The 16,963-nt window shown below is 45.3% G+C and overlaps 1 protein-coding gene across 2 annotated transcripts in view; it reads right to left on the bottom strand.

Annotated features, from left to right (window-relative positions):
* primpol (primase and polymerase (DNA-directed)) overlaps positions 1 to 16,963 on the bottom strand; it is a 39,893-nt gene that overhangs the window by 5,346 nt on the left and 17,584 nt on the right. For both annotated transcript variants that reach the window (XM_078396677.1, XM_078396678.1), the window contains 8 exons: positions 15,875 to 16,022; positions 14,129 to 14,428; positions 10,825 to 10,987; positions 10,087 to 10,184; positions 8,815 to 8,901; positions 8,513 to 8,621; positions 3,824 to 3,906; positions 3,568 to 3,614 (listed from right to left, as the gene is read on the bottom strand). In XM_078396677.1, the coding sequence (XP_078252803.1) occupies positions 3,568 to 3,614; positions 3,824 to 3,906; positions 8,513 to 8,621; positions 8,815 to 8,901; positions 10,087 to 10,184; positions 10,825 to 10,987; positions 14,129 to 14,428; positions 15,875 to 16,022 (1,035 nt within the window). The remainder of the gene's footprint in view (positions 1 to 3,567; positions 3,615 to 3,823; positions 3,907 to 8,512; positions 8,622 to 8,814; positions 8,902 to 10,086; positions 10,185 to 10,824; positions 10,988 to 14,128; positions 14,429 to 15,874; positions 16,023 to 16,963) is intronic.

Below are 16,963 nucleotides of genomic sequence, written 5' to 3'. Positions count from 1 at the left end.
AGACCGTAATGGTGTATCATTATTGTTTTGATGTGTTTATGCTTTATTCTTAATTGTTAACTACGTTTGTGTTGTCATTTGTGAGCGGATCACCAAGGCACATTCCTTGTATATGCAAAATATAGAAACATAGAAAATAGGTGCAGGAGGATGCCATTCGGCCCTTCGAGCCAACATCGCCATTCATTGTGATCATGGCTGATCATCCACAATCAATAACTTGTGCCTGCCTTCTCCCCATATCCCTTGATTCCGCTAGCCCCTAGCGCTCTATCTAACTCTCTCTTAAATCCATCCAGTGATTTGGCTTGCACTGCCCTCTGTGGCAGAGAATTCCACAAATTCACAACTCTGGGTGAAAAAGTTTTTTCTCACCTCAGTTTTAAATGGCCTCCCCTTTATTCTAAGACTGTGGCCCCTGTTTCTGGACTCGCCCAACATTGGGAACATTTTTCCTGCATCTAGCTTGTCCAGTCCATTTATAATTTTATATGTTTCTATAAGATCCCCTCTCATCCTTCTAAACTCCAGTGAATACAAGCCTAGATCCCTCTCCAGTCTACCATGGCCAGCTCCTCTCTCCTGCCTTCATAGTCCCCTTTGTTCAACTGCAACACTGACACTTCCGATTTAACCTTCTCCTTCTCAAATTGCAGATTAAAACTAATCATATTATGATCACTACCTCCAAGTGGTTCCTTTACCTCGAGTTCTCTTATTAAATCTGGTTCATTGGACAACACTAAATCCAGAATTGCCTTCTCTCTGGAAGGCTCCATTACAAGCTGCTCTAAGAATCCATCTTGGAGGCACTCTACAAACTCTCTTTCTTGGGGTCCTGAACCAACCTGATTTTCCCAGTCTACCTGCATATTGAAATCCCCCATCACCACAGTGGCATTAGCTTTCTTACATGCCAGTTTTAACTCCTGCTGCATCTTACACCCTATATCCGGGCTACTATTTGGAGGTCTGTAGATAACTCCAATTAGTGTCTTCTAGCCTTTACAATCCCTCAACTCAATCCACAGTGACTCTACCTCGTCAATCCCTATGTCTTCCCTCGCAAGGGACTGAATTTCATCCCTCACCAGTAGAGCTACCCCACCGCCTCTGCCCACCTGCCTGTCCTTTCTATAGGATGTATAACCCTGAATATTAAGTTCCCAGGCCCGATCCTCCTGCAGCCACGTCTCTGTAATCCCCACAATGTCATATCTACCAACCTCTAACTGAGCCTCAAGCTCATCTACTTTACTTCTTATACTTCGCGCATTCATATACAGTACCTTTAATTCCTTACTCATCTCACCCTTCACATCGATCCCTATTACACTTGGCCATACTCTCCTATCCCTTTGTGAGCTTTCTTTCCCGTTAATTCTGGGGTCATTAACTATCCCTTTACTCTCTTTCCCTTTAACTCCACCCTTGACTATCCCATTTGACCCCCCCCCCCACCTTATTTAGGTTAAAACCACCCGTGTAGCAGTGGTAAACGTGCCTGCCAGAATGCTGGTCCCCCACCTGTTAAGGTGCAATCCGTCCCTTTTGTACAGTTCTCCCTTACCCCAAAACAGATCCCAGTGATCTAAGAATCTAAATCCCTGCCCCCTGCACCAGTTCCTCAGCCACACATTCAGGTCCTGTATCTCCCTGTTTCTGCTCTCGCCAGCACGAGGAACTGGAAGCAAACCGGAGATAACCACCTGGAGATCCTGCTTTTCAGCATTTTTCCGAGCTCTCTCAAGTCACGCTGCAAAATATTGATCCCCTTCTTGGCCAATAAACTTATTCATTCATTCATTCATTTTGAAATAAGGATGACAATAGACAATAGGTGCAGGAGTAGGCCATTCGGCCCTTCGAGCCAGCACCACCATTCAATGTGATCATAGCTGATCATTCTCAATCAGTACCCCGTTCCTGCCTTCTCCCCCTACCCCCTGACTCCGCTATTCTTAAGAGCTCTATCCAGCTCTCTCTTGAATGCATTCAGAAAATTGGCCTCCACTGCCTTCTGAGGCAGAGAATTCCACAAATTTACAACTCTCTGACTGAAAAAGTTTTTCCTCATCTCCGTTCTAAATGGCCTACCCCTTATTCTTAAACTGTGGCCTCTGGTTCTGGACTCCCCCAACATTGGGAACATGTTTCCTGCCTCTAACGTGTCCAACCCCTTAATAATCTTATATGTTTCGATAAGATCCACTCTCATCCTTCTAAATTCCAGTGTATACAAGCCTAGTCGATCCAGTCTTTCAACATACGACAGTCCCGCCATTCCGGGAACTAACCTAGTAAACCTACGCTGCACGCCCTCAATAGCAAGAATATCCTTCCTCAAATTTGGAGACCAAAACTGCACACAGTACTCCAGGTGCGGTCTCACTAGGGCCCTGTACAACTGCAGAAGGACCTCTTTGCTCCTATACTAATTGATGACTAATTACGGACCCATGTACTTGCTCAAAAAAGATCTGATGAAGGGTCTCGACCCGAAACGTTACCTATTCCTTTTCTCCAGAGATGCTGCCTGACCCGCTGAGTTACTCCAACATTTTGTGTGTATCGACTATTTGGTTTCCAACTGCTGCACTGTCTTGTGTCATGGATCTTACTTTCAGCAATCTTACTTTGTTTTACCTCTAGGTGATAATTTTAATCATGGAAGAGGTCCCCCCCCCACCTCACTCCCCAATCAATTTAAACAGGTCTTTATTCATTGCCATGTTACATTTATGTTGCACTTCACAGAAGGTAAATTAATTCTTTAGTTTGGGTAACACTTTTTCTCCCCGCCTCTTTCTTGTGCCCCCCCCCTCCCCCACCTCCATCCTAATGTGCATTTCTCCCATTATCCCTCTCTCTAGCTTTACATTTCACTCCTTATCTGACAGCCTTTTGTATCCTTTTCATCTCTAGCCTTTGTCCACCTATTTGCCATGAACCCCCCCCCCCCCCCCCTCATCTTCATCCATCTATCACTTGACAGGCCTTGTCCTGCCTGGAAACTCATTTCCAGCTTTCTCCCTACTACAATCAGTCTGAGGAAGGGTCTTGAACGGAAACATTTTCTGTCCATTTCCTCCACAGATGCTGCCTGACCTGTTGTGTTCCTACGGCATTTTGTGTTCCTCACAAGATTCCAGCATCTACTCTTCCTTATGTCTCAAAATAAAATCTCATTGGTCTTGATACTTGATAAGTTACATTTTAAATTGGGTCAGATGTTCAGTAAAAAAGCAAAGAGCTGGAAGAACTCAGCATGTCAGGCAACATCTGTGGAGGGGATTTATCAGACTATGTTTTGAGTTGCGATGTCATCTGAACATTTCCCACCACAGATGCTGCCTGAACCACTGAGGTTTTTCCCCAGTACTTTATAAAATAGATATGCTTGCAGAAATGAATATTTTGGAATAAGTATTTTACACATGCACACAAATATAACAATATGGTTGAGAGAATAACATCAAGCTGCAGTTTCATAGGAAATACACCATTATTACAGGAGAAAGTGATTTCAATGATGTCTAAGCTTTGATCCATTGTTTTAATACTTACCATATCAAAGAGAAAATCCAAACAGCATTCATGGGGTAATGGGTGAGCTAGAATTCAAAATAATTCATTGTAAATTAGTCTGAAATTGGCCTTTAGGATTTAACAGTAAATTAAAATTCTACAGAATAATAATAATAATAATAATAATAATAATACATTACATTTATATAGCGTTTTTCATATACTCAAAGACGCTTTACAGGGATTTAGAGAACATAGGGAAGTGAATAAATAGATAAATAAGATTTGTTCTTACTTTCAGACCTGAATCTCTGAGCTCGGCACACGGGATCGTAACATTTCTGATACCAGACCTCTCTCTTCAAATCAACCACTATCCTGCAAAATAAGACATTTCAACAAGAATTAATTTCCAGTTTAAGAATAAGGGGTAGGCCTTTTAGAACTGAGATGAGGAAAAACTTTTTCAGTCAGAAAGTTGTGAATCTGTGAAAATCTCTGCCTCAGAAGGCAGTGGAGGCCAATTCTCTGAATGCATTCAAGAGAGATAGAGCTCTTAAGGATAGCGGAGTCGGGATACATACGTACAGTCGACTCAAACTCAAGCACAATAGGGTAAGATACCCAGAGCAGAATATAGTTCTCAGCATTGTATTGCATCAGTTCCAGAGACAAAGTCCAATGTCCGCAGTGGGGTAGAGGTGAATCGGACAGTACCCTAGCTTATGCAAGGACCATTCAGAAGCTGTTCCCAGGTCTGGAAGCATGCACTTCCTGGCTTCTGTACCTTCCGCCTGACAGGAGCGGGAAGAAGGAAGAAAGACCTCAGTCAGAATAATCCATAAACACGTGACCCACTGGGGAGTGAAGGTGCTGAGAACTGGAGCAAACACCTTTCCCCATGAAATGTAATGACTGATGCCTTCTTACAAATACTTCCATCACAAAGTTTCAGAAATTCCAAGAATGGAAACTGGCATTTACATGGCATGAATGCTGTGCTGGAGCTGTAAGACACATGTTATAACACACAATGCATTAACTGCAAGTCATCTTTACTGCACGCCCAAAATAAATGCTTTGCAGAGTGCTGCCTGTACATTCTTGTCATAGGACCTTAGAAAATACATCTTACATATTTTTCATGACTCCAATTAGTATTTCATTTTGTAAAAGATGGTACAATACTGCATAAAATTCAACAGGGAGACGTAAATGCATGTGAAATCAACACATTTCAGGGGCAATGAGCTATTTTTATATGAATGGTGTCAAGTTAGGAAAAGGGGACATACAACGAGATCTGGGCGTCCTAGTACATCAGTCACTGAAAGGAAGCATGCAGGTACAGCAGGCAGTGAAGAAAGCCAATGGAATGCTGGCCTTCATAACAAGAGGAGTTGAGTATAGGAGCAAAGAGGTCCTTCTGCAATTGTACAGAGCCCTAGTGAGACCGCACCTGGAGTACTGTGTGCAGTTTTGGTCTCCAAATTTGAGGAAGGATATTCTTGCTATTGAGGGCGTGCAGCGTAGGTTTACTAGGTTAATTCCCGGAATGGCGGCAATATCTGAAATAAAAATAGGAAATGCAACTCGGCAGTTCAGGCGACATCTAGGGAAATAAATAGAATTACATTTCCTAATTTGAGGAAGGACAGTCTTGCTATTGAGGGAGTGCAGCGTAGGTTCACCAGGTTTATTCCCGGGATAGCGGGACTGACACATGATGGAATGGATGGACTGGGCTTATATTCACTGGAATTTAAAAGGATGAGAGGGGATCTTATAGAAACATACAAAATTCTTAAGGGATTAGACAGGCTAGGTGCAGGAAAAATGTTCCCGATGTTGCGGGAGTCCAGAACCAGGGGTCACAGTTGACGAATAAGGGGTAGGCCATTTAGGACTGAGATGAGGAAAAACTTTTTCACCCAGAGAGTTGTGAGTCTGTGGAATTCTCTGCAACAGAAGGCAGTGGATGCCTATACACTGGATGAATTTAAAAGAGAGTTAGATAGAGCTCTAGGGTCTAGTGGAATCAAGGGATATGGGGAGAAGGCAGGCACGGGTTACTGATTGTAGATGATCAGCCATGATCACATTGAATGGTGGTGCTGGCTCAAAGGGCCAAATGGCCTCCTCCTGCACCTATGTTCTATGTTTCTATGTTTAATCACCACCCCTGGCATGGCATTCCAGGCACTCTCCACAAAACCGACCTCACACATCTCCTTTAAACTTTGTCCCCCTCACTTTAAAGCTTTGCCCTCTAGTTTTAGATTTTTCTATCCTGGGGAAACGAATCTGACTGTCCACCCTATCTAGGCCTCTCCTAATTTTATATAAGGCCATAATTGATAGGAGCAGAATTAGGCCATTTGGCTCATCAAGTCTTCTCCGCCATTCAATCATGGCTGATCTATCTCTCCCCCCACCCCTAACCCCACTCTCCTGCCTTCCCCCCATACCCGACACCCGTACTAATCAAGAATCTATCTATCTTTTTATCTCTGCTTTAAAAATATCCATTGCCGGCCTCCACAACCATATGTGGCAATGAATTCCAGATTTACCACCCTCTGACTAAAGAAATTCTTCCTCATCTCCTTCCTAAAGGAATGTCCTTTAATTCTGAGACTCTGACCTCTAGTCCTGAACTCTCCCACTAGTGGAAACATCCTCTCCACAACCACTCTATCCAGGCCTTTCACTATTCGGCATGTTTCAATGAGGTCCCCCCTCATTCTTCTAAACTCCAGCGAGTACAGGCTCAGTGCCGACAAACGCTCATCATGTGTTTGATGAGTTTGATCCAACACATTCCTGGGATTATTCTCATAAACCTCCTCTGGACCCTCTCCAGAGCCAGCACATCCTTCCTCGGATATGGGGCCCAAAATTTCTCAGAATACTCCAAACGTGGCCTGAACAGCGCCTTATATAGAAACATAGAAAAATAGGTGCAGGAGTAAGCCATTCGGCCCTTCGAGCCAGCACCGTCATTCAATATGATCTTAGCTGATCATCTAAAATCAGTACCCCGTTCCTGCCTTTTCCCCATATCCCTTGATTATAGAGCCTCAGCAATACATCCCTGTTTTTGTATTCTAGCCCTCTTGAAATAAATGCTAGCGTTGTGTTTTCCTTCTTTACTACCGATTCGACTTACAGATTAACGTTTTTGGAATCAGCACTTCAAAGTCTCTTTGCACCTCCACTTTCTGAATTCTCACCCCATTTAGAAAATAGCCCCCCCCCCCCCCCAGAACTTTGTGTTTTGCTTAAATCTCCAGCATTTTCCGTTCCTTGTGAATAAAATCTTGCTTGTAATGCTACTCATGATCATTAACAAAGAAGGTGTTAATGACACTGCTAATCAAATCGAGTTGGTGGCACAGTTGTAGAGTTGCTGCCTCACAGCACCAGAAACCCAGGTTCGATCCTGACTACGGGTGCTGTCTGTACGGAGTATGTACATTGTCCCCGTGACCCGCGTGGGTTTTCTCCGGGTGCTCCACTTTCCTCCCACATTCCAAAGACGTACAGATTGTAGGCTAATTGGCGTGGTATAAATGCAAATTGTCCCTAGTCAAGTTTATTTGTCACATGCACATAAATGTGCAGTGAAATGAAAGATTACCCACAGTCCAACAATAGGGCGGCACGGTAGCGCAGCGGTAGAGTTGCTGCTTTACAGCGAATGCAGCGCCGGAGACTCAGGTTCGATCCTGACTACGGGTGCTGCACTGTAAGGAGTTTGTACGTTCTCCCCGTGACCTGCGTGGGTTTTCTCCGAGATCTTCGGTTTCCTCCCACACTCCAAAGACGTACAGGTATGTAGGTTAATTGGCTGGGTAAATGTAAAAATTGTCCCTAGTGGGTGTAGGATAGTGTTAATGTACGGGGATCACTGGGCGGCACGGACTTGGAGGGCCGAAAAGGCCTGTTTCCGGCTGTATATATATATATGATATGATATAAGAGCAATAAAAATAAGCAATAGCACACACAATTATAAACCAACACCAAACAAAAATAAACATCCATCCCAGTGAGTCTCCTCCAGTCACCTCCTCACTGTGATGGAAGGCCAGAATGTATTTTTCTCTTCCCCTGCCGTCTTCCCCCGCGGTCAGGCTGTTGGAGTTGCCACGTTCCAGGCTGCGCCGGACGGTGAAAGGTGCGCGGCGGGCCGACCCAAGCCCCGCGATCCGGGGCGGGTGAAGACGCCGCCGCTGCCGCTGCACGTCGGGGCGGTCGCGGCTCCCGACATTGAAGCCCCCGCCGGACAGAGAAAATCCCGCGGCGTATTCCAGGCGGCGCCGGACGGTGAAAAGTTCGCGGCGGACCGACCCAAGCCCCGCGATTCGGGGCGGGCGAAGACGCTGCCGTTGCCGGAGCTCCCGATGTCGGCCCCCACCCAGGGCAGGGCCTGCTGGCTTCCGACATCCACGCGGCCGGAGCCTTCACAGGCGAGTCCCAGGTGGAGGCCGCCAGCTCTAGGTGCATGGGCGTTGGTAGGCCGTAGCGGGAACAGTGACACGGCCCAGAAACAAAAGGTCACGTCTCCGTTCGGAAGAGACAATTTTACATTTACAGTTCCCGTCCCCGTCCGCCCACAGTACACAACCCCAAAAAACGACATCACATTTACACTACAATCAAGACAAAAAAAAACCATAAAAACACAAAGACAGACGGACTGCAGGTAAGCCTCAGCTGCTAGGGCAGCGCAGGCACAGATGATCGTGGGTAGGATAGTGATAATGTGCGGGGATCGCTAGTTGGTGCAGACTCAGTTGTCCGATGGGCCTGTTTCCGCGCTGTATCTCTAAACTAATATTATAACATTATAATCTCTAAACTAATATCATAACATTAAATCCCAAAGTGCGTACACCTGCTCAGCTGGTGAGGACGGACATTTCACATATTGAATGGAGGCACATGGAGATAAGTGAACAGTGCCATGGCTGGAACTCACATGATGTTGTTGCTTCTATGCGCTCTCCCAATGTTCTCGCACCAGTGGTTGTTGCTGATGTCGTAAACCATCAGCTCTTCGGAGGAGAAGTAATTCCATCGGCGCAAGGCTGAGGAGAGATAGATCAGCCATGATTGAGTGGCGGAGTAGACTTGATGGGGCCCATTGGCCTAATTCTACTCCTAGAACTTATGACCTAATGACATGGAACACATTTAAAGCACAGCGTGTGACCAAACCGTTCAGTGTATCCGATTTGCGGCAAGGTTCAGTAACGACGTCTGACACGATAAAGAACTTACCACCTTGTACGCCTCCCTTGTTGATTTGACCAATGATGAACATGTCGATCTCTGGATACGGTGAACAATGGTAACCGCCCATTATCTCTGGAAAATAGAATATTTTAATTGGTAATTTTTTTAATCCCATGTTTAATATGCACGTCCAACGGTGAACTTTTAGTATGCTCACTTCTATACGATTAACACTGACATTTAGTATGTAAACATCCATGCTTAATACACTGAGTTAATGCCTTGATCAGCAGCTTAAGCAAGACTGAAGAAGGTCCTGACCCGAAAGGTCACCCATTCCTTTTGTCCAGAGATGCTGCCTGACCCATTGTGTTACTCCAGCACTTCATGTCGATCCTCAGAATAAACCAGTATCTGCAGTTCTTTGTTTCTATATACAAGTTATATCTAAAATTGGGCCTGCCAAGAACATTTTCAATTTTCAGATTAGAGTAGATGGGTCCTACTAGTTTAGTTTAGCCATGGAAAAAGGCCCATTTTAGCCCACCATCAATCACCCGTTCACACTAGTTCTATATTATCCCACTTTCGCAACCACTCCTTACCCACTAGGGTGCAATTTACAGAGGCCAGTCAACCTACAAAACCTGTACGTCTTTGGGATGTGGGAGGAAACCAGAGCACTTGGAGGAAGCCCACTGGATTCTTGAGCAAAACTCAAAATGTTGGAATAATTTAGCGGGTCAGGCAACATCTGTGGAGGGAATGGGCTGATGATGTTTTGGATCGGGACCTTCAAGACTTTTGACTTGAGAGAAACAGCGCAGAAACAGCACACCGAGTTTGTGCCTGCCAGCGATCACCCAGTACTAACGTTATCCTACACATTAAGGAGAATTTACAATTTACCACAGCCAATTGGCCTGCAAACCTGTACGTCTTTGGAGTGCGGGAGAAATCCAGAGCACCCGGAGAAAACCCATGTGGTCACGGGGAGAACGTACAAACTCCTTACAGACAGCACTCGTAGTCAGGATCGAACCCGGGTCTCTAGCATTGTAAGGCAGCGACTCTATCGTTGCGCCACCATGCCGCCCCTTCCACAGACTCTGTCTGAGTTTCTCCAGCACTTTGTGTTACAGCGGTTAAATATGTGCAATATCACGGACAGGCAGATACGACACAATTTTATGCTTATAATTGGAAGCGACAGGTAACAGAATTACCTTTAAGAAAAACCATGCGGAGGCAGATTAAAGCTCCTCTTTGACAATCGAACCTAACAATGCACAAACAGATTATGAGAAATGGGTGTACCTGACACAGAATGATTTGAGTTCTCCGGATCGAGCTGTTCTTTGAGTTTCCTCATATCTGGGCTATCACAGGTCAGAATGGTCAAGCCATCAAAAAATCTGTAACATGATAGTATTTTGATCATGCAAACAGTTTGTAAACTGCACAATTAATTTTGGTTTCAGTGCCTTAGAGAACAGAAACAGGCCCCTTCGGCCCAACTAATCCATGTCGACCATGATGCCCCAACAAGCTAGTCCCACTTGCCACGTTTGGTCCATATCCCTCTAAGCCTTTCCCAATACATATACCTGTCCAAATGTCTTTTAAATTTTGTATTAGCACCTGCCTCAGCTACCTCCTATGGCTGCTGCAAATAGCGGAGTAGACTCGATGGGCCAAATAGCGTGATTCCGCTTCGACAACTTATTTGAATTATTTGAAGCTGCTAAACAGGTAAATAAATACAGCAGAAACCATGCACACATCCAACAACCTAAATGCAATGTCTAACTATTTTTGTCATAGTTAAGAGCCAAAGACTAGCCAGCATTTTGGGAGTACCCCTTAACCATTTCTAGTTAAATTGCTAATGTCTAACTGAATAGAGAAACAAAAATACTCACAACCAGACTCAAAGCTCAGAAAGAATTCAAGCATCAATATGTTTAAGTCCAAAGGTAACTTAAGAGTGTGTAAACAGTTCCCTTACCATTCTCCCATCTTCCATAACAGTATTGAAATGTATAGGTGCTTTACCTAACGTTACTGACCAGAGAGCTCAGGAACAAAAGCTCCCCTGCAGAAATATCATCTTGAGGCTTGGGTATAAACTGATTGTCTTCAGCAATTTGAAAAGAAGTGTTCTTCCCCAGTTTCGATGATCCATAGAGCCGAAAGTTTCTGTTCTTTGTGTATACGCCTTAAAAAAAACACGTTTAGTTTAGTGATGCAGCGTGGAAACAGGCCCATCGGCCCACTGAGTCTGCACCGACCAGCGATCGCCGCACACTTACACTATCCTACACGCATTAGGGACAATTTACAATGAGACCCCGCCAATTAACCTACAAACCTGAACATCTTTGGAGCGTGGGAGGAAACCAGAGATCCTGGAGAAAACCCACGCGGGTCACGGGGAGAACATACAAACTCCATATAGACTGCACCCGTAGTCGGGATCGAACCCGGGTCTCTGGCGCTGTAAGGTAGCAACTCAATGTCAGCCAGACAAAGGAGATAGTGATCGACTTCGGGAAGTGAAGTGGTACACACGCCCCAGTATGCATTGACTGTGCAGAAGTCGAGATAGAAACATAGAAACATTGAAAACAGGTGCAGGAGGAGGTCATTCGACCCTTCGAACCAGCACCGCCATTCATTGTGATCATGGCTGATCGTCCTTAATCAATAACCCGTGCCTGCCTTCCCCTCATCCCTTGATTCCACTAGCCCCTAGAGCTCTATCTAATTCTCTCTTAAATCCATCCAGTGATTTGGCCTCCACTGCCCTCTGTGGCAGAGAATTCCACAAATTCACACCTCTCTGGGTGAAAAAGTTCCTTCTCACTTCAGTTTTAAATGGCCTCTCCTTTATTCTAAGACTGGTTGAAAACTTTTAATTCCTCGGAGTCAATGTCACCAACAGCTTCTCCTGGACCGCCCATATTGAAGCAACGACCAAGAAAGCTCACCAACGCCTCGACTTCCTTAGAAGGCTTAGGAAGGTCAGCATGGCCCCTACAACTCTCACCAACTTCTACAGATGCATCGTAGAAAGCATTTTATCAGGATGCATCACAGCTTGGTTTGGGAATGGCTCCATCCAGGACGCAAGAATTTGCAGAGAATTGTGGACGCAGCCCAGACCATCACACAAACCAACCTCCCTTCCATTGACTCCGTTTATACCTCACGCTGTTGACTATTAACTTCTATATTTCTCACATCTCATCAATAGACAATAGACAATAGGTGCAGGAGTAGGCCATTCGACCCTTCGAGCCCGCACCGCCATTCAATGTGATCATGGCTGATCATTCTCAATCAGTACCCCGTTCCTGCCTTCTCCCCGTACCCCCTGACTCTGCTATCCTCAAGAGCTCTATCTAGGTCTCTCTTGAATGCATTCAGAGAATTGGCCTCCATTGCCTTCTGAGGCAGAGAATTCCACAGATTCACAACTCTCTGACTGAAAACGCTTTTCCTCATCTCTGTTCTAAATGGCCTACCCCTTATTCTTAAACTGTGGCCACGAAACAATGAGAATGTTCATATTTCTCATCCAATGTTCACACTTCCCCATTTTTCACCAGCAATCGGTGGAGATAATCAGAATCAGGAAGCGGCCAAACTTTCATTTCGCAAAACTCACTGAGGTCTGAGGAAGGGTCTCGACCCAAAAAGTCCCCCTTTCCTTCTCTCCAGAGATGCTGCCTGACCCGCTGAGTTACTCCAGCATTTTTGGTCTATCTTCCCTGAGGTCGGACTTCAGCTGAGTTGTGCAGCTTGTAGAGTTGCTGCCTTACATGCGCCGGAGACCCGGAGTCGATCCTGACCTCAGTCACTCTCCGTGTGGAATTCGTACGTTCTCCCTGTGACCGCGTGGGTTTCCTCTGGGTGCTCCAGTTTTCTCCCACGTTGCAAAGACGTGTGGGCTTGGGGAATAATTGCCCTCGGTAAATTGCCCCTAGTGTGTAGGTAGCGGATGAGAGTGGGATAACTAGAGACTTAGTGTGAATGGGTGATCGATGGTGGGTGTGGACTCGGTGGGCCGATGGGCCTGTTTAAACACTCTTATTTCTAAACTAATCTAAAACAAACACTCTTACAACTGCACTGAAGATGAAAGACAAATTTCATTCCACATGAGTAGCAGGACTCCAGGAAACCTTTGTTCTAAGCTTATAAAACGCAACTATGGTTAATAATGTAGCTCAAATCAGATATATTACGAATTTCATATAAACAAAGAACTGCAGAAGCTGGTTAATACACAAAATACATTTGAGAGCGGGAAATGCAATATGTGTCTTTTTAACAGATGTTATGTTTCTGAATATACAGTTTTCTGAATTTTCTCAATGGGTTAAAATTAGATTGCTCTCTAGGCTTCTGTGATATTACTGCCAGAGAGACTGTAATCTGCTGCCATGCCCTCTTTTTCTCTCTAATTATAGTTTATAAATATACAACATTAAAGTTTAAAGAATTCAAAACATTTTTTTTTTGCTGAACATAGATAGGGTATCGATGGCATAGTTTAGTTTAGAGCTACCGCGTGGAAACAGGCCCTTCAGCCCATCGAGTTCACGATCCCCGTACTAGCGCTATCCTACACACTAAGGGGGAATTTACAACTTTTAATGAACCCAAATGAACCTACAAGCCCACACGTGTTTGGAGTGTGGGAGAAAACCGGAGCACCCGGGGAAAATCCATGTGGTCATTGGGAGAACGTACAATCTCTGTGCAGGCAGCACCCGCAGTCAGGATTGAACCCGGGTCTCTGGTGCTGTAAGGCAGCAACTCTACCGCTGTATTACTGCGCCGCCCCAGATAGGGTAGACATTCAGAAGCTTTGTCCACGGTTATAAATATCAAAGACTAGAGGGCAGAACTTTAAAGTGAGAGGGGGCAAAGCGTTAAAAGAGATATGTGAGGCAAGGGTTTTTTTTACAGAGAGAGTGGTTGGTGTCTGGAACGCACTGCGGGAGGAGGTGGGTGAGGCTGATATGGTAGCGGCCGTTTAAGAGACTTAAAGCAAAAGTAAATAAAAGTTTTGGATTGATGTGTGGATTTGCAGAGAATGGTGGGATATGGATTAGGTGAAGGCAGACAAGAATTAGTCTTTGCATGATGTTCGGTACAAATAGCGTGGGCCGAATGGCCCGTTCTGGTGCTGCACTGTTCCATGTTCTTGCCAACACAATCTCCCTCTAATTTTAACACGGAAATAACAAACGGCAGTTGACAAACTGGCTAAGCAACACAGTCCTCAGGCACAGACAAGTAGAATCATTTCGTATCTGCATATATGGGTTGATAAAAAAAGCACATTTACCAAGATCCACAAAGACTTGATCAGCTCCAGATTTGTCTTTAACGAGAAACAAGGATAAATCTGGATCCAAAATTCTCTCCTCTGATTTTTCCCAAGACGCACATTTGATCATTTTTGAGGAGAGATTCCTGTTCACGTCCATGCCCAGCGGTTTCCTCTTCTGCGGAGTGACTGGAACACCTCTTGTGCTGGTTGGCAGCAGTGCACCTTCACCACCTCCTGCACTTTCTTGGTCAATTCTCCCACGTCGTTTTTGTAATATTTCAATCACCGGTTGCATAATTGTCCTTATAAAGTTTCCTTAAATAAAAAACAAATAATTAGCGAATTCTTGTGTGGCAAAGCGTTGGAATAATTTGTTAGGTTCACTAATTTAAGTTTTATTTCTCAAAATGACGTTTGGAAATATGGGTGGCACAGTGGTGCAGCTGGTAGAGCTGCTGCCTCAAAGCAGCAGAGTCCTGGGTTCGATTGGGTTCTGGCTGTGTGGAGTTTGCATGTTCTCCCCGTGACCAGGTGGGTTTGCTCTGGGCGCTCCGGTTTCTTGCCACACTCCAAAGATGCGCAGGTTTATAGGTTATTGTCCTTCTTGGAGGTTACTTGCCCCTCATAGTGGACGTGAAAGTGGGATAACTAGTGTTGATAATGGTGATCAATGGTCAGCATGGACTCAGTGGGCCGAAGGGCCTGTTTCCATGCTCTATCGCTAAATTAAACTGAAGTAAATTGTTTTGAGTGGCCACATCTCTTCTACATATTGATACCCATTCCCATCTGGAAGAAACCCGAAATGTACTGCTGAAAAGTCCACGTTTTAGTCAGAGTTGTTCAGCACAGAAACAGGCCCTTCGGCCCAACTTGTCCTTGCCGACCAAGATGCCCCATCTAAGCTAGTCCCAATTGCCCGCATTTAGTCCATGTCCTCTAATATTTCTTACCCAGGTACCTGTCCAAGTGTCGTTTAAACGCTGTTATTGTGTGAACAGTTCATTCCTTCAGAAGGACACGATACAGTCAGAAGCAGATTGCTTACATCCGAGGTTTAGAGCCGCATGCAAATGTGTGCAGGATACAGCATAAATCCCAGCAGCTAAAACTGTTGGGGCGGCACGGTGGCGCAGCGGTAGAGTTGCTGCCTTACAGAGCCAGAGGCCCGGGTTCCATCCTGACTACGGGTGCCGTCTGTACGGTGTTTTCCCCGTGACCTGCGTGGGTTTTCTCCGGGTGCTCCGGTTTCCTCCCACACTCCAAAGACATAGTCAAACCTGTAAATTATCCCTCGTGTGTGTACAATAGTGTTGGTCGACGGGGTGATCGCTGGTCGACACGGACTCGGTGGGCCGGAGCCTGTTTCCACACTGTATCTCTAAACTAAACTAAACTAAGCAATGGTAAGCTTCCTACAGCTCGCCCCATTGGAACCACACACTCATTAGGACCCTGAAGAAATTACCTAGAGCCAGGTTGATCAGGCTCAGTTGGCCGAAATACCGGCATATTCAGGCAGCATATGTGGAAGGAACGGGTCCCCAACCGAAATGCGGTCTGTCCATTTCCTCCACAGATGCTGCCTGACCCGCAGAGCTCCCAGGCACTTTGAGTTTTTCATTCATATGTTGGACACACATTGGCAGACATCGCCATGATATCACCATCTATGCCCAAAAAACAATAGGGCAGTTTTGATTTGGTGATAACGTTAAACCTTATCAACGATTGTTAAGAACAATGCGATCAAAGTCTTACCGACATGGATGTTGTTCCGAAAGACCACGTTCGGAAGGTGAAATACTAGATGGCGGCTGAATTTTTCATGGGTACTGGAGTCCAAATTCAAAACATCTTTCACTGAACAGTGTACGTGGTGCAATTCTCCCAATTTTTGACAAACGTACTGAATTAAAGGAAAGAGCATTACATTAAAAATATTTTTTAGTGGAAAATTGTAGAATATTACGCAAGATTCTATGCTCACAATTCTGCATATTGCAAAATTGTGCATAAATTGTGCATATCTGCCCCCGACTCTCAGTCTGAAGAAGGGACTCTTGACCCGGAACGTCACCTATTCCTTTTCTCCAAACATGCTGGATGGGAGGAAAGTGGAGCACCCAGAGGAAATCCATAAGGTCGTAGGGAGAACCTGCAACTCCACACAGACAGCACACGAGGGCAGGATTGAACCTGGGTCTCTGGCGCTGTGAGGCAGCAGCTCGACCAACTGTGCCACAGTTATGGTCGCCCCAAGACAGGAAGGACGTAGAGGCTTTGGAGAGGGTGCAGGAAGTGGTGTTCAGAATGCTGCCCGGATTAAAGAGTATTTTGCCACAAAACTTACCTAGATTGCTTTCGCTGGAACACTAGAGGCTGAGGGGAGACCTGACAGAAGTATATAAAATTATGAGAGGCATAGATAGGGTTGACAGTCAGAACTTTTTCTCCCCAGGGTGGAAATGTCAAATATTAGAGGACATAACTTTAAGGTGAGCGGGGCAAAGTTCAAGGGCGATGTAGGGGCAGCTTTTGTTTGCACAGAAGGTGGTGGGTGCCTGGAACACAGCAGTGGAGGCAGATATGATAGTGGTGTTTAAGAGGCTCTTAGATAGGCATGTGGATATGCAAGGAGTGGAGGAATATGGATCATGAGCGGAGAGATAAGGTCAGTTTATTGTGGGCTCCTGATCGGTACAATCATTGTGGGTCGGAGGGCCTGTTCCTGTGCTGTACTGTTCAATGTTCCATCATGTATTCTCCCTACCATACACTTCCTTTTGAGAGACTGACTATAATCAGCAATAGTGGGCTTCAAGTGGCAGTAGTCGTTCATGAGTTCAT

This window comes from Rhinoraja longicauda, chromosome 3, assembly GCF_053455715.1.
Source record: "Rhinoraja longicauda isolate Sanriku21f chromosome 3, sRhiLon1.1, whole genome shotgun sequence".
NCBI classification, from domain to species: domain Eukaryota; kingdom Metazoa; phylum Chordata; class Chondrichthyes; order Rajiformes; family Arhynchobatidae; genus Rhinoraja; species Rhinoraja longicauda.
The sequence above is the reverse complement of the archived record's forward strand: the minus strand, read 5'-3'. Positions and strand labels throughout refer to the sequence as shown.